At 38.4% G+C, this 22,943-nt stretch overlaps 1 protein-coding gene across 5 annotated transcripts in view; it reads right to left on the reverse strand.

The window, feature by feature from the left end:
* hmga1a (high mobility group AT-hook 1a) overlaps positions 1–22,943 on the reverse strand; it is a 105,393-nt gene that overhangs the window by 58,326 nt on the left and 24,124 nt on the right. For all 5 annotated transcript variants that reach the window (XM_048611933.1, XM_048611935.1, XM_048611937.1 and 2 more), the window contains one exon: positions 17,018–17,068. In XM_048611933.1, the coding sequence (XP_048467890.1) occupies positions 17,018–17,068 (51 nt within the window). The remainder of the gene's footprint in view (positions 1–17,017; positions 17,069–22,943) is intronic.

The following is a 22,943-nucleotide window of genomic DNA, read 5'->3' on the forward strand; positions in this document are numbered from 1 at the left end:
CTCCACACTGACAGTCATCCAAGGATGGAATCGAACCCGGGTCGATACGAGGCAGCAGTGTTAACCACTGAGCCACCGTGCCGCCCAACTATGCAGGCACAAGAGATGAATCTAATATTAGAGGTGTGTTGGGATCACTGACATAGGGGTGCAGGGAATAGGTAACAACGAACTTTGAAACAGGCACTTTCTTGAAGTTGCATCATAGAGTGATAAATCAGCATGGTGTGCCTTACTATATTAAAGGCTGTGAAAAGGATGAGGCAATGAAAAAGGATAAAAATTCACAATCGCACTTACACGGGATATTTGCCTAGGCTGGTTTCAGTGGTGGGACTGGACTAAAGCCAGACAGAAAAGATTCAAAAAGGCAGTACTGAGAGAAATGTTATGCTTAAACAGTGAAAGTATCCCAGAACGGAATACAAATAACGATAAAGTTGAAATTAGTTCAAACAGCCAAAATATTTATAATTTTTATAATGTCCAGTAAGTTAGACAATTGTATACATGAGACCTTGCCCAATTATTTAACACATTACATTTTTACTGTATGCCCCTAAAATTGTCAATATCTCACTAATGGTCCACCAGATTCCAGGGGAAATAATATAATAGGCCAAATTTCTACATCAGTTTAGCAAAGTAATGGAAATAGACCCAGGCTACAAACATGTAGAAATCTATTATTCTCTTTCTTAATATTGCAATAGAACACCTCACCAAACAAAAAAGGGAAAAGTAGTTTTGCAACATTATGATGATTATTCTATTGCTGTAGAAGGCCCTTTAAAACTTCTGCAAAGATTCGCTAATAATTGGGTTAGGAAGTCCTGTGTACATTTGAGACACACAAACCAGGAAAAACTAGGTTCAATCATTGCCCTATTTGGAACTAGCTTAGCTTTGTGAGGGCGGTGATTCGACAATGTAATTGGTGTTAATGCCTTTTTATTGGACAGAATGAGAGAGAAACCAGCCAGGCTTCCTGCTCCTGACTGCTATCCAGAAACTCCTGTTGAAATGTGTGCGCGCATGGATACTTACTTACATATCTGAAGATGAGGTTGGGCTAGGCAACGGACTCTCCCAGTGGAAGAACAACATGATGATATCTCAAGGGCTATTTTGTAAAGTGGGGGAGAATGAAACCTGAGTGTACAATGGAACATCTTGCACTAAGTACTTCCTAAACCCTCTGTTTAAAGAAGTACTGAAGTGTAATTGCACTCCATAACTGCACACCATTCTGGCAATTGTATGAGTCAAATTGGTAAAAATCATTGCACGTTAGCAGACAAAAGTAATACTCTGTTTTAAGCTATTCTGATAGCTCTATGCTGCAAAAGACTTGGCAAACTTGTGAAATGTCAAAAACAATGACAGATTACAATTACAAACTGCTACATAGATCAATCTCAAGGCTAATCTGGTTCAACATAATCAACATTAAGTTTCTAAAGGCAAAATCTTATATTGCCATATCCTACATAACACTGTACCTACTTCTTCATTCTCTTTCCAGAATTATTTACATTTGTGCATTAATAACAAACACAATTTTCATTTCAGTGACAAATAACAAGTTACACGTTAGAGCCAGGATGCTACAGGTCTGTGGGATTGCTGACCTAGCATGACAAAAATCCAAGAACAGAAATTCTGGCTTGTATAACTGACCACAATAACGCCACAAAGAACCACAAAATGTACTTTCATTCCGTAGATTTAATGAGCCAGACATGCAAATAAGACTAAAGAGGATTCGTTAAGTCTAATTTACTGCAATTAAAATGTGCTTTAAAAATATACATACTTTTAAAATGCTGGTATACTATACTTAATATTACATAAATATTCTTTAAAAATAACATCCTTAGCCATTGAGATTTTGCAGCCTCATCCCTTTCACATTTTAAAAAGACAAACACTTTCCCACAATTGGAATTCATGCCCATGATTTTCAAAGGCAATTTTAACTACATTTTATCACTAATTTCAGGTGGAAATCATCTGAAGATTTTACACACATAATTAACGACATTCTGGATCAGTGATCGAAAAAGGATTAATAATAAAATTTAAAAATTTAAATGAATATTGTGATTACAATATAACCAAAATCAAACACTATTTGCAAGAGTTCAACATTTCATACTATTCACTAAAATGTGTTCAGATGACTTAATAGCTTGACTTTCCCCACCCTCCCAGCAATGTTTTTTAAATGATAGGTCTTTTTGAGTCAGTAATTCTGCGCTATAAAAAAAAGGGAACACCATATATGAGCATTGGTTTTTATGAAAATTAATTACTTTGAGATTTAACAATATCTGTAACTCCCCGGTGTCTGTCCACCATCTACAAAGTACAAGTCAGGGGCGTGATGGAATGTTCAACACTTGCCTGGATGTGTACAGCTCCGACAACACAAGAAGCTTGACACCATCCAGGACAGAGCAGCCCATTTTATTCGCATCCATCCACCACTTTCAACATGCATAGCCTTCACCACTGATGCATATGGCACCAGTGTGTACAATCTATAAGATGCACCACAGTTACTCACCAAAGCTCCTCCATCTGCCTCTTCCAAATCAATGACCAACTAAAAGTACAAGGGCAGCAGATGCAAGCCACATACCATCCTGACCAAAAATTGTATTGCTATTCCTTTACCATGGCCGGGTAAAGATCCTCAAACTCCCTTCATAAAGCATGAAAGGTGTCCCTACATCACAAGGGCTATAGCGGCTCAAGAAGGCAGCTCATCGCCACCTTCTCCAGGCTAATTAGGGATGGACAAAAAACACTGGCACAGCCAGCAATGCCCACATCCCATGAATGAATAAAACAAAACACTGTATTTACTTAGACATAACCAGTGTGACATGTACATTCACACTGCAATCTTCATTGGAAGACTGGAAGCACATTGAAGAGTATCTGATCTGAATTCAAGTCATCAAAAGAGATGGACAGTAGTTTTTTGCAATTATTCATCAAAAAAGGTAGGAAATATCACCTCATTGAATACAATAGTTCAAATGGACAGTGTGTGTTTATTACATACTAAATTCAAATTCCATCAGATCTTCAGAATACATTTGCAAATTAGATATAGAATGTTCCTCTAAACTGCAAGATGTCTACTGATGGATAGAAATTCATGCTAAAAATTGTTAATATGCTCAAGTATTATTAAGATAGAGTGCATTTGATCTGCAAAATGAATAACTCAAGTATCTTTCACTTAAAACCAACAGCAGAATGCAAAGAACATTCCTTTGCTGTCAATGGTCTTCCACTGCACTGCATAATTGGCTTTGGTTTTAAACTAAACCTTTGAGGTAATGTATCAGAGATAGTAGGACATGTCATGTCTTTCGTTATCTAATCATAGTCTCTTCCCCTGTACTCCTAACACCCTTTCTCTTTGTTCTGTTGTTACACAGTTCTATTAAGTCTTTTGTTTACCTATTTTACTGCATTTGAATCTTTCAAATTAGGTTTCTACAGACCATTGATATGATCTCACAATACAATATTTTCTATCATTGCGAACATGGTGCAATATCCTTCCGGTCCTCTATGAATGGCTGATATGGTCATCTGATGCCTCTCTGCCCTGTTCATTGAAGCTGCTGTCACTGGGTACATTCCTTAAGTCAAGCAGTTTCATTGTCACCATGACTGAAAGTAATTTTATATTCCAGGCTTATTTAATTAATTGAATTTAAATTCTCAGGTGTCTTGTTTGGATCCAAACTCATTCCTCTGGATCATTATTCAAGACCTTTGGAGTACAGGTTCACTAATATAATCACTACATCCATTGTATCTCCTGAAGTCACAAGCTCTTTTCTCCATTATCCTTTTCAACCATTACACTTTGTCATATTGTGTGCCTGAAATCTAGTCTTCGATAAGCTGCAACCTTTTCACAGCTGATGTTTGGAAAGACTAAAGCCACTGGGCAGGATTTTGGGTCAAGATACCAAGGGGAGGGTTAAACGAGGGTCTCAGCCCTTTACTGTGCAGAAAACACTTCATCTGGAAGCAATTTTTCAAATTGACCAATTAGTGGCTAGTTAAGGAAGTTGGCTTGACCAATTAAGCCCTGTGAGATGAAGGAGTTCAGGTCAGAGACAGAGGGGTGTTTCTAGTTTGAGGTGCACTCTCTGCACATTTTAAAACTTTTAGCTTGAAAAATAGCCTCAGCAGCTAGGTTTGTAAACCCTTCCACAGAGCGATCTCTCGCTGCATCTGTACAGATACACAGAGAGTGCCTCAAAGCCTGACTGGAGTATATTGGCCCTTTAATCTACCACCAGGAGTCTACTCCAAGGAAACTGCCAAGTGCCAAATGTCTCAGGAGCTGCTGGGATTTGAACTAAAAAGTTCTAATTGACTTCCCATAAAAAGCCTTCGTAGGTCATTGAAGCTGTTCAATTGGCTATTGCCACTTATGGACAAAACACCAATCCATCACCTTTGAACCCCATCACTAAATCAATTCTCTCTGTTGAATCTTTCTGTAAATTCTGTACTTGAGCAAATCATTGTTGAAGCAGAATTATTTTTTACTCATATGAAAATCAATGAATGCAGACTGGAGCCCTTTAATTGAAATATTCAGCTAAGAGATTTAAAGAAGCAATTGAGACCATGACAGTCTAATCGGTAAAGGCACTTTATGCTGGAATACCAGAACATACAGCATGTCCTAGGCTCTACTTTCAACATATGCTGAGCTACACGATGTAATCTATATCCTTTAATATTCTTAGGCAGGCTGTAAAAAAAGTAATTAGCAAAGTTTCCCACTTCTCGTTGCCATCAATTCAACTCTGCTGGAAAATGTTGGTTTGGGCTCAGTTTTGATGCGTCCTTCAGTAAAATTGCCTACCAACATTATCTGTCAAGGTTCATACATGATGTTGCCTAGGGCAAGGTACTGGTGTACTGCTGATGCCTTTGACACTGGATATCCCTTAAAGTTTGAAGAAATAAATCTCTTCTTTCTGTCATTAATTTGGATCCCAAACTGACAGCTAGATAACCCAAATTTGAGCATTTATAAACCCATAATTCAACACAACTGAAACAGGGGTAAATGCCTAGTGTGAGAAGCTGTTTTTGAAAACAAAAATCACAGAGGACTATGCTTCTGAAGTAGAGATCAGACTGCTGTGGATGCTTTGCTCTCTATCACATTTGTGATACATTTGATTAGGAAAGCACTTCAACAAATGTTCATGCAATATCTCATACAGACAGCAAAAGACATGAATGCCACACAGCCATCAATCACACAATGCCACTTTCAGACGCAAGAGCAAAATAGTTACAACTACTGCACCATACATACACATACAGGTCGTGCTTTAACTGGTCTTATTGCATCCTCATCAAATACTTCAGATTTAATGTAACCTGTTGTGTCAATACCAAATTGTAAATCAGAAAATGGAATTAACCTTGCAATTGAAGGCTTAATATAAAACAAAAATAGAGTCTGCCTGAGATAAGGGCTCCAAATAAAATAAAACTGACTAAATAAATTGAGTCAGGAAAAATAAAAATTATGAGAAGAGGCAAAATATAAAAAGAAGGTATTTTTAAAGAATAGAAGTCCTTTTCTAAGTAATAAGAATGGAAAATCACTGAATTTTAAAGCAAAGAAATAAAATTTGGTCCATTATAGCCATAGTCTTTTAAAGAGTGGTCACTTATGCCTGTCCAACTGTTTGGTACAGTACTCGTGCTGTTTTGTGTGACCAGAAAAAAGCTCAGTTTCAGATTAAATAAAACTGTGAGCCTAGGTCAGTTTGATCACGGCTATGTCGTAAAGCTTTGTTTATCAAACTGGTTTATAATGCAATACATACGATCATGTATTTATCTAAAAAGATCAAGATTATCTTTAATTCTACTTGCGGGTGGTACAAATGTCAAGATAAAATGGTTAACAATATTTGTCTCACTGAAAACCACAGGCATGAAAACCCACCCACAAGGCAGCTTTTTGCGGGCTATCAGTTTGGATCACCAGTGGCGTTAAGATAACAAAATAGCCATTACAACAATACATCCTGTGTGAAAGAAATAAATTATCAGACATCTTGAACCATAAAATGTATCTTACAAAGAGATGTGACCTCTAAAAGTTAATTACTTTGATATAATTCAGTCTGTCTTCTTTGATGTTTGTTTCTGGTCTGATTAGCTGTTAACTATTTCATCATATTCTTGTTAAAGCCATTTCAAATTCAATGAGCAAAATTAATATTTACTAGTACCCAGGTTTTACATTTCAGAAATTTTCAAAAGATGATTATTGAGCGTTTGACATAGTCTAGTTTTCACCTACGCAGTCCAACAATTCAAATGTTGCTCACTCATTAAATCTGTGTCAGATAATTCGGCTACCCTACAAGTTCCTTTCATAAATTAGGATTCAAATCTAGTAAATAGGCCCCACACTGCTCAAAAAATAGTTTCCACGACAGAATCATTAGTAGTGGAATCCTCACAATTCTCAGTTAATTGCTTCAAAATGTCTAAACAATTTTAAGGTTCACATTCACTCATTGATGAGCTGTTTCCCGAGCAGAAGGCTTGCAACAGACCAAAAGTTCCAAATAGAATAAAAGGGTTCGGCCATTTTGAAATCTGGAAGAATCAAATGTTTATTTTCCCTGCTATCAATACTATATCAAGTTAGAAAACAAATAAACTGTCATTGCAGAGATGAACCTCCAAAATAATGCAATTCTACTTTCTAAAAACAGCAAACTCTGTTGATCACCATTTCAGGGTAGGTAATAAATAACAAGAGTACAATGCATATACAAAGATATCATTTTTATATGTAAATACTACAATGAAGAGAATGCATAAATGTTAAGGCTGCAGAAAGCATAATGAAAACAGTACCTGGAGCTTGGAGCTGATTTCAAAATGGTCACAAATGTTCTAAATGGCGTGCATAATTATCATTCCACAATTTTGTTTCTGATCCGAGTACATGTTGAAAGGAAATTGGCGATATATAGAAAAACATGCTGGCACAGGGTGATTAATACTATTTTGAAGCATGCTGCAAGATTGGAAATGGAAAACAAATTACTCTCATGTATGGATAAGGAAAAGTGAGGAAAAATGGTAAATTATATAGTTCAGAAGATGCCTTGTGGTCTCTGGTATGACTGATGCTGAGCATTCTTGATACGTCTTGACCCAATCACTGCATCAGGCTCAATTTCCTCACAACACACCAGAGGTGATTAAAAGTAAAAGCAACCTGACTTATCTTACTTATCAGCAAACCAGAGGATTCTAGAAACCACAAGTGAGAAGATCAGACCAAACAGGAGGGTGAGGATGTGAAGCTTGTGTTACTGACCATTGCACCATACCATTGCTTGGATTTGCTCTTCAACTAGCACATTTGCACTGGACCAGGCACCTTTGTGCCTGGACTTCAAGTCAAGAAAAAATAAATAGCCTACGCTTGTGGTGTGCCACCACTGCTGGAATTCCCAACCCACAGCTATTTTTCATTGTTATGCTGCCCCTCAATGATATCTAAAGACATTTCGAATTCCATACGTATGTTGATAGTTCTACTTCACCACTACCTCTTGACTTTTCCACTGCTTCTGATTTCTCATGTTGCTGTTAGACATCTAGAGCTGAATGAGCAAAAATTTCCTCCAGCTAAGGAAGACTAAAACATTACAGTCCCTGACACTAATTACATTCATCCTCCCTTGCCACTGTCTGTAGCTAAGTCTGACTGTCCACAAACTCAGTGACCTACCTTACCCCATAGTGAGTTTCCAACACCATATCCACACCATCACTAAGTTCCAACTCTGTTACATTGACAGTCTTCAACACAGCTTCAGCTCATCTGCTGCCAAAACCCTCACTGATTGTCTAGGTTACATCTAGTCTCAAATGTTCCAATGCTGGACTTGATAGTCTCCCATTTGGCACATTCCCTAAAAATGAACATATCCAAACATCAGCTGCACATATCCCTACAGATCCCAAGTCACAGTCACCTATCGCCTATGTTCCCTGACCTGCATCCACTCTGGCCTGACAGGGATGCAAAAATTAAATCAAAACATTATTTTCAAATCACTTATTGGCCTCGCAGCTCTCTAGGTCTGTGACCCCCTCCAGCCCTACATTCCCCAAAAAAACCTCTGGGTAATATTTCATATTTCTTGGCAGGATGGGAGAAGTGGAACAGATATAGAGTCGTCCAATAACTCCCACCCCCATTGTCTCTGTGCCAATCAAGCATCAGATGGCCAAATAGTGGCTGCCCAGTAGGAAGGAGGGCCACTGTAGATGCATAAAAAGCTATTTCCCTACTATAAGCTGTTCCGTTTCCAATCCTACAGCTATTATTAGGATCAGCTTGTCATTTAGATCTTTTTAGATCCCACAATATAGTCAACTCGTGACTTTGAGATAGAGAGTTAATATAAAATATAATGTTGAACTTCTTTTGCAGCTACATTCACAGCAGAATATGCATCACACCTTAGTGTGAATATACAACATGTGGATTATGGGTATCCATACTCCAGCATACATGATCCAGCAAAAGGATAATGCCCCAGTTGTCATTAGAATTGTAAAGGCCCTGACCTCAGAATCAATTTTTACTATTAATTTTTTGAGATTTCAAAGAAGTCATTAATTATCTCACAGATGTTGTCACCTTCCCCTGTAGAACCTGCTAGTACATTCAAACATGGCCACATGGCAATCCCTTTAAATGACACTTCTGCTGCCTAGTTTTAGCTTGCATAAATGACTCCAACTGTTTTATATCAGTCCTGTGAGAAATGCAGTGGGCAACAAAAAAACCTGCAAATGCCCTGTGAAAACAGTTTAATGAAAGGGCTGCCTCATTTGTGTGTCTTCTGGGCCCAGTTTATCAGCTCGGACGTTTCGTTAATGGTGGTGTGCATGTGCGCGCGCGTGTCTCTGTGTGTGTGCGCGCGCGCGCGCGCGTGTAGCTCTTTGCGTTCTTCCAATTTTAACTTGCTGTGAATCTGTTTTTAATAGTTTACCCATTAGTAACATAATCTTCAACTTTCCAAATGTTAAGCTCTGGAATTCCTTTCCTAAAACACTCTGCCTTGAATTCCCCTGTTTCACATTACTCCTTGAAATCTACCTTTTTGAGAAGGAAATATTGGGCAGATGGCCTAAAGCAATACGTGACTCAATGTCAAGTTTTGCTTGACAGCCTCCTGTGAAGTACCTTGGAACTTTTAATTATGCTAAACAAATGTTCATAGAATCACAGAATCCCTACAATGTGGTAACAGGCCATTCAGCCCACAAGTCCACACTGCTCCTCCAAAGAGCATTCCACCCAGACCCATTCCCCTACCCTTGCATTTCCCTTGTCTAACCTACCTAACCTAAACATCCCTGCACACTACGGGCAATTTAGCATAGCCAATCCACCTACCCTGCACACCTTTGGACTGTGGGAGGAAACTGGTGCACCCGGAGGAAACCCACACAGACATGGGGAGAATGTGCAAACATCACACAGACAGTCGTCCAAGGCTGGAATTGGACCCAGGTCCCTGGCACTGTGAGGCAGCAGTGCTAACCACTGAGCCACCATGCCACCCCTGTTGTCAACATGTCCTCAAGCATCTAACTTTACAACCTGGAGTTGAAATTGATACAACTGTAATAAACAGGTTATAGAACAGTAACAGTGTCAGATTTAGGTCTAACTCAATAACATTAGTCCTAGTCCATTGCTATAACTGGAGTGGCATATCCTGTATGCCTAGTGCAGAAGTTAGTGCATATGTAGTTAATTGAAATTCAATATTTCTTACTATGGGTTCTGTTTCCACTCAACATTTAATATTCTCTATAACATAGCTTACCCTCCAAGTAGCAGAGGATTCACAGCACCAGAGTAATTTTTCTTTTACTATATATGGACATATTTATACACTTTCACAAATTTACCAGTTTGTAAAACTCAATGGAAATAATGTTTGGTTGAATTCTCCCTTATTTCACTTTCATGTCATTTGAATCACGTCTCTAGATATTTTAGAGGTAAAAACATCTCTGTTTCATAATGAATACTTAAGAGGACTAACTGAATTTCAACCAAACACTGAACAGCAACAATGGATTCAAATGGGAAGCAAAATTATAAAGATAGGGAGTATTTCAAAAGAGAACGTGGCAATCTTGGGGTCACGTAGGCCTTGATCACTGGGTAGTTCTACAAAACATCTGCTTTGATAAACAGACAAAAGCTGGCATTTTTAAAAGTATTTTGAAAAGCATTTCTAGAGTAATATAGGCAAGATCTGTGTGCTGCTTAAGTAAAGTGTACGTTGCTTTTGTCAGTTTCACGTAGTGCTGATTCAATTTTGGTAAGGAGGCACCAATTACTGCATTGTTAATTGGGGTTGGTCAGATTCTGAGGAATGTGTCCTCTGTATTGGAATCATCTGAGCCAACTTGAATAACCTTGAGTAAATCCCCATTCTGCCCTCATCATCTCTGCTCCCAACCTGTCATGCTAGCAGTGGTCAGTTCTGAATGTTCACCTGGAAATTACACAGTGTTCACTCACACTAAATTACAGCACTCACCACCCACCCCCAACAGGCAGGACCTTGGCCCCTTAAAACGTTTTTACCAATTCACACAGCCCCTTTTCAAATGAAACCAAATACTCTGACAATTTACTGTAACACAGTCACACACCTATGATCAATATAGTGTTTAGTTACATCCTATACAGAAATATTCTGAACAATTTTGATCATAAAATAAGTCTAGAAATGTCTTGCAGAAATTGGAGCAGAAAGATGAGTGCAGAAAAAGAATCAAAAGCACAATTGAAGTTGATAACGTTTTTATTTCTAAGTTTCGAAAATAACTAAATATTTTTTCTATGAATCAAAAATACAAGCATGTTGTACAATCTACCATACCAATGGAGAAAGAGCAGGAATAAGTACCAAATAAATAACTTTCAAGAAGTAAAATCAAGTTAGCGTGCTTGCAAAAGGATAGTGGGTGACAGTTGCAAACAATGCACCTTCAACAATTTCAGAAGGACTTGGTCTTTCCATTATGCCAGCTTGCGACAGTACTTCCCAGCTTTCCTTGCCAATTTCTTATTTAGCTCCCTCGGATAACTGACAGATATCCAACAGGGCTGTATTAACTGTGTCCTCCAGGGCTTTAATAGCCCTCTGTATCCCCTCCATTTCCCTCATCACAACTTCATGGAGATCTTGAAGGTGCCTACTGATGCCATCCATAAAGGAGATCAGTGTCTCTCTTTTGGACTGCCATAGGGCCATGTTCAGCATAATTTCCTATTGGTCTCCTTCTTTGTCTAGGAAGCATCCGCACATCAGAGAAATTAGAGCAGCGAATGTTCATGGGTTTGACGCAATTATTCAGTTTGGTCCCCAATGGCTTCAAGTAAAGAACAAATTTCTTGGGGGTCATTTATTCAAAGAAAGAAAATTAACCCAATATATCACAAACATAATAAATCTTCGACAGAACTACTGCAAGAGCAGACACAGATTTGTCAAACATTCAGATAGCATCTGTCATCATGTGAAAACAAGTAATCCACTTGCAAACTGTATGAACTGCACATCAAGAATGTGCATACTAACCGAGCAAAAGTTACTAAAGGACTGGGGTCATTCCTGGGAGATGGGTATTATGTGTCTTGCGGGGTCTCAAAGCAATGCCACTGACTTGGAGGAATTGCTACAACCAACCTGCTCTCATTTGAAGACTTCCAGCCGGAGGGCATATGAAATCAGTTCCTCCAGTTCTGCCAGCTATTTTTCAATATTTGGAACCAGGAAGAACAAAGAAATGGGTCTTGTGTTAGATGCTGCTCTGCTGTCAGCCGGACAGCATCATTTTTGAATAATTTTATCACCTGGGACTGTAAACTATATTTGGTGAAATGTATTAATTTATCTGAGAGAGTTTTGCTGAGGGAAGTGGGTTCCTCCAGTCAGAATTTTATCCTTTCCTTCATATTTAGGGAAGGAACTTTTCCTAACAGAAGTGCTCACCTCACTGTTCTGCTTTGTATTTAAAATAATTTTTCCAAACCAGGTTCAGAAATGTTATTATGAAGCTCTTTTAAAAAAAAACTCCTTCAATGGTAATTAAGAGAACCTAGTAAGCAAAAGGAGATCTTTTTGTCTCAACCAGAACTCTTAACAGAGGACAAAAAATTAATACTCTTAATAATTTCATAAAGGAACATAGTAGCAAAATTCCAGTAAAAGAACATTTTAATATAATTCTGCACAAAATGACTTCAGAAAATTATGTTAAGAGTCAATTTCTGAAACTGCCTGGTGGTACTAATGAGAATTATAGTCAAGTGTTATCAGATTCTAGTACATTTCTGGCCACTAAAATCTCAGTCAACACTTTCGTAAGTTGAATAACTGTTCAATTAGCTTACGTTGCCTAATTGCAGCAAGGTTGAATTCTCCAATCAAAAACCACAAATGGACAGAAAATCTCATTATATTCATGCATGAAGCTCAATTTCCATTATTCAGAGAACTTAAGCACATAGCTTGCCTAACTTCTAATCTATTAAGAATTCTGCATCACCTGTATTCTCTAGTTTTTTTTTAAACAAATATCGAAAACATTTCCATAATCAGTTTCTCCCAACGATGAATAAATATATAACCTGCAGTGTTACTGAGACATACAAAATGTAGAAGGTCACAGACTTAATCCTAAGTTACTTCAGCACAGTTATCACAGTAGAAGGACATTGACAATTGGCCTTAATGCCCTTGTGGCTGATATTTTTCCTTTCCCGATCAGGGTTCCCAATTGTAATCACTATCCAGCCCAATTAATGGTGAATTGGCATAGATGATTGCCAGATAAGGACATGCTCTGGCTCAAGTGTGATGTATCCCATGGTCATGCAGCATGTCAACAGTCTCAGTCTGGACAGACACATGAAGAATGTCCAATTAGATAAGGTATCAGAATACTTCACTGTTTGTAAAACTGAAGCACATTGAGAGTCCATACCTTGTGGACGGTACAAGGGATCGTAAGCAAAGCTCCGAATTGGTGAAAGTGTGGCTCAGTGTGACAATACTGTGTGGTCCTTTTCATGCAATTTAACTGAGCATGGCGGACCGATTAAAGATCTGCATTCTGTTCAGATCCCATGTTTTGCAGAGTTAACAGTTAGTACAAGCTCTGGCTTGAAACATGCATTTCCTCAGAATTTCTATGAATATTGTTATATTTCGTAATGATCCTAGCAACACTATGGCTATCAAACACAAATTTGGTACAAACAGTGGCCCTGTTAATCCACTCATACTGAGTGCTATAACCACCACAGAGGCAAAAGTCTAAAAGAGTTTCAAGGGAAGTCAGAAACTCTTCAAACTGTGTGCGCCTATGCAGACACTGAGCAAAGACAGAATGCTTCTGAAAGAATGCACGTGAGAGAAAGGCAAATCAACTCATCACTTTCATGTACTTTCACCAACTAATTATATATTGTGTTCTTTTGTGGCACTGCAACTAGGGACAAACAGCCTCCATATAAAATATAAGTTCAAAAATTTAGTTGGGGCAATCTATAAATTGAAGAAAACAGGATGACGTCAAAACAAAAAGAAACTTATTCATACTTTAGGATGCACTGCATCTCCACCCTCCTGTCAAAATTCAAACTGAAGAATGAAAATTGACTTTCATTACAATGTGGAATTAAAACTTTGAAAAACTAGTGAATCGTATGTACCATTGATCAGGAAAGGACATAAAGTTATTTGGTTTAAATCAAATCCTGGAATTATACAGAATCCATCTTCTCCTACAGAACTAGTTTAGATGAGAGATACAAACTACTGCACAAAGCAAAAAAAAAGAAACAACTAATTCCAAACTCAGGACACAGGTGATAAAACAGTGATACTGGATTATAAAGCACTTATCTGAAATCATCATGGTTATCATTATTTATGGTTAACTGCAATGAAGAAGAGATAGGTGTATCCAGGACACTAATTTTTGAAAAAAGTAAGGAAGCAAGTCAAACAATTCAAGTAATACTGCCCCCAGTACAAAGTCTTTTATTTATTTTTGCAATAATAGAATAAAATGTGTCCAAATAAAATTTTGCTTTTCATAGTACTCTGGTGGGAATTATTCAATTGTAAATTTGTGAGCTTCCCAGGAGCATCATGTCGACATCGTCAATGCAGATGTAAGAAAAAAAATTATTTTTGTGCTTTTCTAGCATTGCAGATGAATTTGCTCTCTGGATACTGATTGACTGGTGAATTCACCACAAATAAATTCGTTCAACACGTCTTTCCATTGCTCGAAAGCAGAAGCCAAAAAGATTGTCCTGGATTTTAGGTTACATCCATGGCATTGATGAATTAGCTCATTCCCTGTCCATTTATGGACATGATGAGACAACCGGCCTCAGATTCCTAAAGTAGGATGGATTAGCATTCCTCATGGTTATCTATGACCCTTGCTGGAAACTCAAATGGGAACAAGATATCCATTTGCTACAAGTTGAAAAGTCAACCTACAATAAATAAAGAATTGCCATTCTGACAATTTGGAGAAGAGAAATGGAAGGGAAGAACATCAGCAAGAAAACAAAATAGAAAGATGAATCAAATTGAATGTGATGCAACAATCTTAATATTCACATCTGGGATTTTTGATTAACTGGAATCCATTCTTTAAAGCTGTCATCAAGTGTGGAAAATAGTTTTTAAAAATTATCTCCCACTATCAAATGGACATAGAAGCAAGATGAAAGAAAAACCAAACAAGGAAACCAAAATAATGTAAACCTTTTTTCTAAAAAAAAGAGAAAATGTCAGATAAAAAAGGCCGATGTAGTGGGGCATAAGTTAAACAGAATAATCTATAAAATTAACAGTTGTCAATTACCAAACAATTAATTAACTATTAAATAGTTAGTCTATAAAAATTAAAAATCAGTCATAAAAGCTACCCTTTATTTTCGGTTAGCTTTGGTTCTCATAGTATTAGAGTTGCTTACAACTAATAATGTAACTTTTAAAAAATAAGTTTGGTCCACACCTGTAGGCAAAGTCTGCTTGGACATTTCTACCCTAATCTCACTTTCCAGCACTTGGCCCATAGACTTGAATGTTATGATGTCTCAAGTGCTCATCCACTTACATTTTAAAGGTTGAGGTTTGCTGCCTCTAATGCCTGCCCAGGCAGTGCATTCCAGGTTCATAGAGTCATTCAGCATAGAAACAGTACCTTCAGTCCAACCAGTCCATGCTGAACATGATTCCAAACTAAACTAGTCCCACCTGCCTGCCCCTGGCCCATATCCCTCCAAACCGTTTCTATTCATATATCCATCCAAATGTCTTTTAAACGCTGTAATTGTACCTGCAAACAACCTTTTGTGTAAAAAATTTGCCTCATGTCTTTTTTAAAATTACTCTCCTCTCACTTTAAAAATGTGCTCTCTAGTCTTGAAATTCCCCATCTTAGGGGAAGGATTACCATCAACTCTGTCTATACCTTTCATTATTTTATAAACTTCTATCAGGCCACCTCTCAACCTCCGACGTTCCAGTGAAAAAAGTCCCAGCCTATTCAGCCTTTCCTTATAACTCAAACCTTTCATGCCCGGCAATATCGTGGTGAATCTCTTCTGAACCCTCTCCAGCTTGATAATGTCCTTCTTATAACTGGGTGACCAGAAATGGACATAGGTTTCCAGAAGAGGCTTCACCAATGTCCTGTACAACTTCAACATAACATCCCAACTGTTATACTCAAAGGACTGAGCAATAACAGCAAGCGTGCCAAACACCTTTTAACCATTCTGTTTGTATGTGACGCAAACTTTGAAGAATTTTGTACCTGCACCCCTAGATTCCTCTTCTACAACACCACCCAAGGCCGTACCACTAACTGTATAAGCCCTACCCTTGTTTGTTGTACCAAAAATGCAATACCTCACAATTATCCAGATTGAACTCCATCTGCCATTTCTCAGCCCATTGAACCATTTGATCAAGATCCCTTTGCAGTCTTAGAAAACCTTCTTCACTGTCTACAATGCCACCAATTTTGGTGTCATCTGCAAACTTACGAACCGTGCCTTCTATATTCTCATCCAAATCATTTATATAAATGACAAACAAAACAAAAGGACCCAGAACCTATCCCTATGGAACACCACTGGTCACAGGCCTCCAGTTCAAAAAATAACCTTCCACCATTACTTCTGTCTCCTGTCAATAAGCCAATTATGTATCCAATTGGCAAGCTCACCCTGAATCCCACGTGACCTGACTTTACTAAGTAGTCTATCTTATCAAAGGCTTTACTCGAATCCAAATAAACAACATCTACTGCCCTACCATCAACCACCATTTTGGTAACTTCCTCAAAAAACTCAATTAAGTTTGAGAGACACGACTTTCCTCGAACAAACCATGCTGACTATTCCAAATCAATTCAGAACATACAAATTCATTACAGCTTCATGCCTTTCCCCTCCCCACTTCCCATTCTAAATATATATTACAAAACTTCTTAAAATGCTGCAAATGCTTCAATGGCCTCAAAACAGGTCAACATATTCTACAAATATATCTGCCCACCTTCTTAATAAATGAATAGAAAAGTCTGGAACATGAAAATATCACCTTAAATCATATCTTAATTCAAAAATGTGGTCTCACTATAACATCTTGTGTGTGAATAACATCACCAAAGCAGACAGACATAACTTGAAAATGCTAGCCTCATGACTGCAAAGTTTTGCTGATCATGGTCTGCTGCCAGTTTTGATGAAATCAGAATCATCAAGTTAACATTTGGATGTTCAATGCATAGTTGTCATTCAAACCCAGCGCTATTCAAGAATCTGAAAATCAAACATGTAGCCTACCAGTTTCTTGGGTCTACCTCTGGGCTTCGTTCCTCCTGCACCACCAGATTTCTGGAGAAAAGAAACAAGTCAATAGAAAGAAAAAAACAAATCACAAATGTGCATATTTTGACACATTTTCAAGTGCTGTTAAACACATCCATCCACAAGGATTAATAAAATAGCAAACTAAACAATGAGTGGAATGGGGGAAATCGCTCAAAAGGGACATACATAATATGCAAACACAGACATCATGTACAGCATTCTGCTGCTTATTCACCACCTTATCACAAAACTGCAAGGAAAGAGAAAAAAAATACCCTTCACTAAAGGGAACTTGTCACCCCCACACTAGTGTTAGCTATTCAGGAATTCTATCTGCAACAATGTGATTGAGTTTTAGGCCCGGACTTGAAGGAGAATGGTGCTCAGGAGCATCAAAGGGACTGCAAACCTCCGGAATTTGAGCATGGGGAAGCCTGGCCAAACATAAAATCAGAGGGTGCAATTTTGTGATTCTACTTTGATGTGGGGACAAATATGTCAGAAAGACATGCCTAATTATGCGCCAATCAGCTCGTGAAGATTTGACAGATTAGTATGGGCAAGTATCTCAGTTTATCACAGGCCTCAACACTGACATTCCAGATCGCCAAAGACTGGCAGCCTCTGGGGTCAAGACCTATGAAATAACTTTGCAGAGGCCAGTATTCCGTCACCAGGTCTCACTTTATTTACATGTGGAGAGTCCTTGACACTGGTCCAGCTCCCTCAGAGAGTGAACAGGAAGTCCAATACTCCTGTTTATATCTGTCAACCAGGGCTCCCTGATTGGACCAGATTAACAGCCCCAATCAGGGAACTCATATTCTATGAGGTCCACCTGGCTGACCTTGTCACAATCACTGCAGTCAGCTCCCCAAGATATCCAGCAGCAAGAAAGTAATTTTAACCTTCTTGTCACAGCGCAAATGTCATAGAGAGAGGATGGATCAGAAGCAAGAACAGGATGGCCATACTCTTGCCACTCCCATTCATGCCTCCTACTGGTCCCAAATTGGGACAATTGATTGCATCCCCCTAAGCTGTCAGGAAAGTTGCTAATATGTCACTCCTTAGTCTTCTCTGTTCCAAAGGAATAATCCCAGCTTCTATAGTGCCATCTATCGTACCAATCCAGCAAATGTCACCAAGACACTATTCAAAATTTGACAAACCGTCCCAAAGTACAGACATCAGATAATACTCTGGCTGAGGCCTAACCAGTTACTCATAAACATTTACCACAGCATTTTCTCTTGCCTCCATATTCTAGCCGAGCATTGCACAAACCTCTTAAAAATGTAATTCTCAAAATGTTCAGCCACCTTCAAAGGTGCATGTGTGAAACTTGATTTCTTTGTACTCCGTATCACCTTTAAAATTGGAACATTGAAGATATACTGTCAACCTCTTTCTTCCAAAATGCATAACTTCTTCACACTCTGCAGTAAATGTCACCAAGTAATACACTTCTAAGTTTCCACTACCTGCAAACTCCTTATACACAAGTTCATATCATTTCCATATCAGAAAGAGCAGTGGACCCAATACAGAACACTGTACAGCATTATGCACAAACCTCTAATCTGATCAACAACCTTTCACCACTGCTGCCTAACTCTCTTTTCATCAGAAGAATTAAAGAGTCAGCTCAATGGGTCCAGGGGCCAACTACTTTCCTATATTCCACAGGACTGCCCATTAGAGTTGGACAGCTAAAAATAAAATCAAAATGGAGCATTTTCACTATTACGGTAGATTTAGACAATTGAAGTCCACATCACATTTTGGATCTAGAACAATCAAACTGATCCATCTCGTGATTGTCAGTTCTGCAGAACCGCCTTTCAACAATTAGATTCTCAAAGTTGTGAGATATATAAAGTTTTACATTAAGCAAAGCCAAACGTAAGCATAGAAGCAACAATAGTCTACTTTACTTGAAAGCTTTGAGATGTTACATGAGTTAACAAATAGAATATCATAGAGAAACAAAAACGTCTATTCTCCCATGCATCACATTTGATTTCTAGGATTATATACGCAAAAGAGATGAAAATATTTTGCTTAAAAAGGGGAAAAAAAATCTATACAGTCAGAAGAACTAAATCAATGAGCAAGGAGCCGGCAAACAGCAACTTTACTTTTCAAAGTCTTTCACATCCCAGTTTTGAAATAAGTTAAAATCCATCCTTTTTCTTGACTTGGACATTAGTCACCGAGGTCACAGATTCCACTGTGGCTTGTGGTTTGTGAAGGGAGGAGAACTGTTTTACTAACTGCCTTGATAAAGAATGGACAAGAAGTTAACCACACATGTTGGTCAGAGAGTTGGAATGTTACGTACTGCCAGATCTGAAACCAAAGGTGTCAGGCAAATGGCCACGAAATTCCATGTGATATGCATCAGTTGGCACAATCATTAACAAAACAAAAACAAACCAAGTACTTTAAGAAAATAAAGTTCCAATGCAAACAGTTCTCATTTAGCAACCTCCATTCATAAAATTGATTTTGTTTTAAACATAAACTGACTTTGAAAATAAATTCTCAAGTAAAGGGTTTCACAAGGCTTATGACACAGATGAGTTTCTGTGGCACACAATCTAAACAGCTCAGGGTTTGATGCACATATATAAAGCAGGCAACTTAAAAGGATGTTAACAAAGTTGTTTTTTTAAATCATCATCTTTCCAAATAAAACCTGTTACTGTACAATTAAATTTCTTCATTATGATTAATAATTCAGATTGCTGCAAATACATAGCCATTCAACTATGACAGACATTAACATCCCAGAGAAAGCAACTCCATCAACTATATACCTGATAATAAGACAGGCCTTGAAACAGAGTTTTGCCTCCAGCAGGATATTTTGCTTGATGCACATGCTTATGTTATCCTTAGTAACATAGGCAACTGGGCATGGATCTCTTGGTATTGAAAGATCCACAGACATTTATTGTAGCTACTATTATATGCAAACATCATATTCATTAAGCACATAAGTGACTGGGCTCACATTAAGGTATAGGCTTTTAACAGTGCAGCATGCTTCAAACAATCAGAGTTAAAATGAAGCACGTGATCTTTATAATCCTAAGTCATATGCTATGATAGAGGGGTGACATGTGCATGTCTCTTAAAGGCATATTGACATACTCTGTCAAAAAGTTATACTGACTGTGAGACGGAACAAAACATCCCCCTTTTTCATATCACAAACCCACGGTAGTGCATGTTGTCAATTTAAACAGATAACACAGTTTACAAGACTAGCATTTCAAAGTTAAATATAATGCTTTGGAAGTTTGACAACTCATCCTGATCTGGTGATGGTATACCTGTCTGAAGAGATACACATTGTTCTCTGTTGCATTTGTTTAACAGCTTGGCCGCCTGCTGCTGGTTGCTGTCACTCAAACCACCACACAATCATTGTGGAGTCTTTTTCCTCACTTTTTCTGCATAGTTGGTGTGCTATATGATGGTCTAAGATGGCTTCACAGTGTATGATGATGATCAGGAACCATTTTAAATAATGTGGGCTGGTTATATACTTAGAAACCTTTGCTGGTATCCAAGTATTTATATTTCTAACTCAAATTCTCTGCCCAGTATTAAGTTTTGAGAGTTCTTAACCTGTTAGCTCATCACGTATCTAGTTCATTCTCCTCAGTCTTTGAAGAAGAATACCCGTGCCTTGGAATAGTTAGACAATTAGTTGCTGAGCAAGGTAATTCATATTTGCTTTCCCAGCACAAACTGTGCTGGGGTAATAGCCTCTTCCCCATTGACTTTGCACAAAAATGCAGAAATGCAATTATAAAGACAGTGTCATTTTATTTTTGTGTTTTTTAAAAATTGTGGACCAAATTGAAGAAGAACTTTTGGAAAACCAATGTTTTAAAGGATTTCTGCACGTTTTGTAAAGCAAGTAATCTGACACTTACAGCAAGCACTGAATAAACATGCATTTGAACAAGCAGTAACTGAAGTGGTTGCAGATGAATTGGAGTCAAGGGATTCTGTCTACAGATGGAGCTGGCTGGCAAAAAAAAGTTGATTAGTCTAGTGACTAGTGACCAGTATCAATACCAAAAGGTTTCTGCCTGCCAACAAACATGTGGTTAGTTCTTAGATAACTGAATAGCTTTGGGTGGGAACAAGATAGCGAGAGAAGGATTTTGATTTTTTTTAATTCATATGGTGGGGTGCGGGCATCACTGGCTGGCTAGCATGTATTGTCCATCCGTAGTTACCCTTCAGAAGGTAGTGGTGAGCTACCTTCTTGAACAGCTGCAGTCCACCTGCTGCGGGTTGACCTACAATGCCATTAGGGAGAGAACTCTAAGATTTTGACTCAACAGCAGAGAAGGAACAGCAATAGGTTTCCAAGTCAGGATGGTGAATGATTTGGAGGGAAGCTTGAAGATGGTGGTGTTCCCATGTATCTGCTGCCCTTGTCCTTCTAGATGGAAGTGGTCGTGGGTTTGGAAGGTGCTTTCTGGGATCTTAGGTAATCTCCAACAGCAGGCAAGCTGTCTTTCTGTTCTCAACAGTCAAAACCCATTTTAAACCTGGAGAAAACCAGCTTATCTTTCCTTCAGCAATTGTTATAAACTGTGACATTTAACCGATAAGTTAGGGACCTTTTACAAGTGAACAGTCACCTTGTGTCTTTTGCGTACCAATGGAAGTAAACAAAGAACGCCTACTGAAAGGTAATGTTCTGGAAATGGATTATCTCATCAACCAGTGAATAGGAACCCCTGAAATGTCTGTTACTTTTCCCCCATCTGACCGTGCATGTGTGTGTGTGGGGTGGCAAATGATGAGATGGATAGCCTTAGACTAAAGGAGGATAAAGGCAGGCTGATCAGATGAGTTGATTAGTGGCAAACAGAGTTCAAACCAGGACACATGAGGTGATGCACTTTGGCAGGGCAAACAAGGCAAGGGAATACACAATGAATGGTAGGACACTGGGAAGCATCGAGGATCAAAGGAACCTTGGTGTGCCAAAATATCAGGACAGGTGGATAATGTGATTAAGAAGGCATATGCCTTTATTAGCTAAGGCATAGAATTTAACAGCAGGGAGATTATGCTGGAACTCTATGAATTGTTAGTTAGGCTACATTGAGAGTATTGTGCGCAGTTCAGGAATCCACATCATCAGAAGGATGTCATAGCAGCTGCACAGGAGATTAACCAGGATGCTGCCTGGGCTGGACAGCTTGTTATGAAGGGAGAATGGACATAATGGAGTTGTATTTCCTTAGAGCAGAGAAGATTGAGTGTGGACAGGAATGAGATGTATAAAATTGAGGAGAAAGATAGGAAGATACTTTCCTACCTAGGCAGAGGGAATCAGTGACCAAAGGGCATCGATTTTTATTAAGGGGCACAAGGTTTAGAGGAGATGGGAGGAAAAACATTTATAGCCAGAGGGTGGCAGCAATGTGGAACTCAATACCGGTAAGGGCAATAGAGGCAGAAACCCTCATAATAATTAAGTAGTATAGGGGTGCACTGGTGATGCCAAGGCATACAAGACTTGAACTAAATTCTGGAAAATGGGATTAGAATAGTTAGGTGCTTGTTTTTGACCAATGTAAATGTGATGGGCCAAAGGGGATCTTTTCTGTGCTGTAGATCTCTATGACTTTATGACCCTGACTGCATGTTTAAAGGAGATTAGAATTTTAAATTGTAGTGTTATATGTCAATGATTTATAATTGTTCACACATAGTTAGGTTCTAATTACATGTAACAAATAGTATTTCTTGTTCAGTATTGAAACCTGGATCAGAAACCTAGGTCTGAGAACCAGGAAAACTAGGGACAAAAACAAAATTGCTGGAGAGGCTCAGCAGGTCTGGCAGCATCTGTGAAGGA

Source organism: Rhincodon typus, chromosome 25 (assembly GCF_021869965.1).
Source record: "Rhincodon typus isolate 14 chromosome 25, sRhiTyp1.1, whole genome shotgun sequence".
Taxonomy (NCBI): Eukaryota; Metazoa; Chordata; class Chondrichthyes; order Orectolobiformes; family Rhincodontidae; genus Rhincodon; species Rhincodon typus.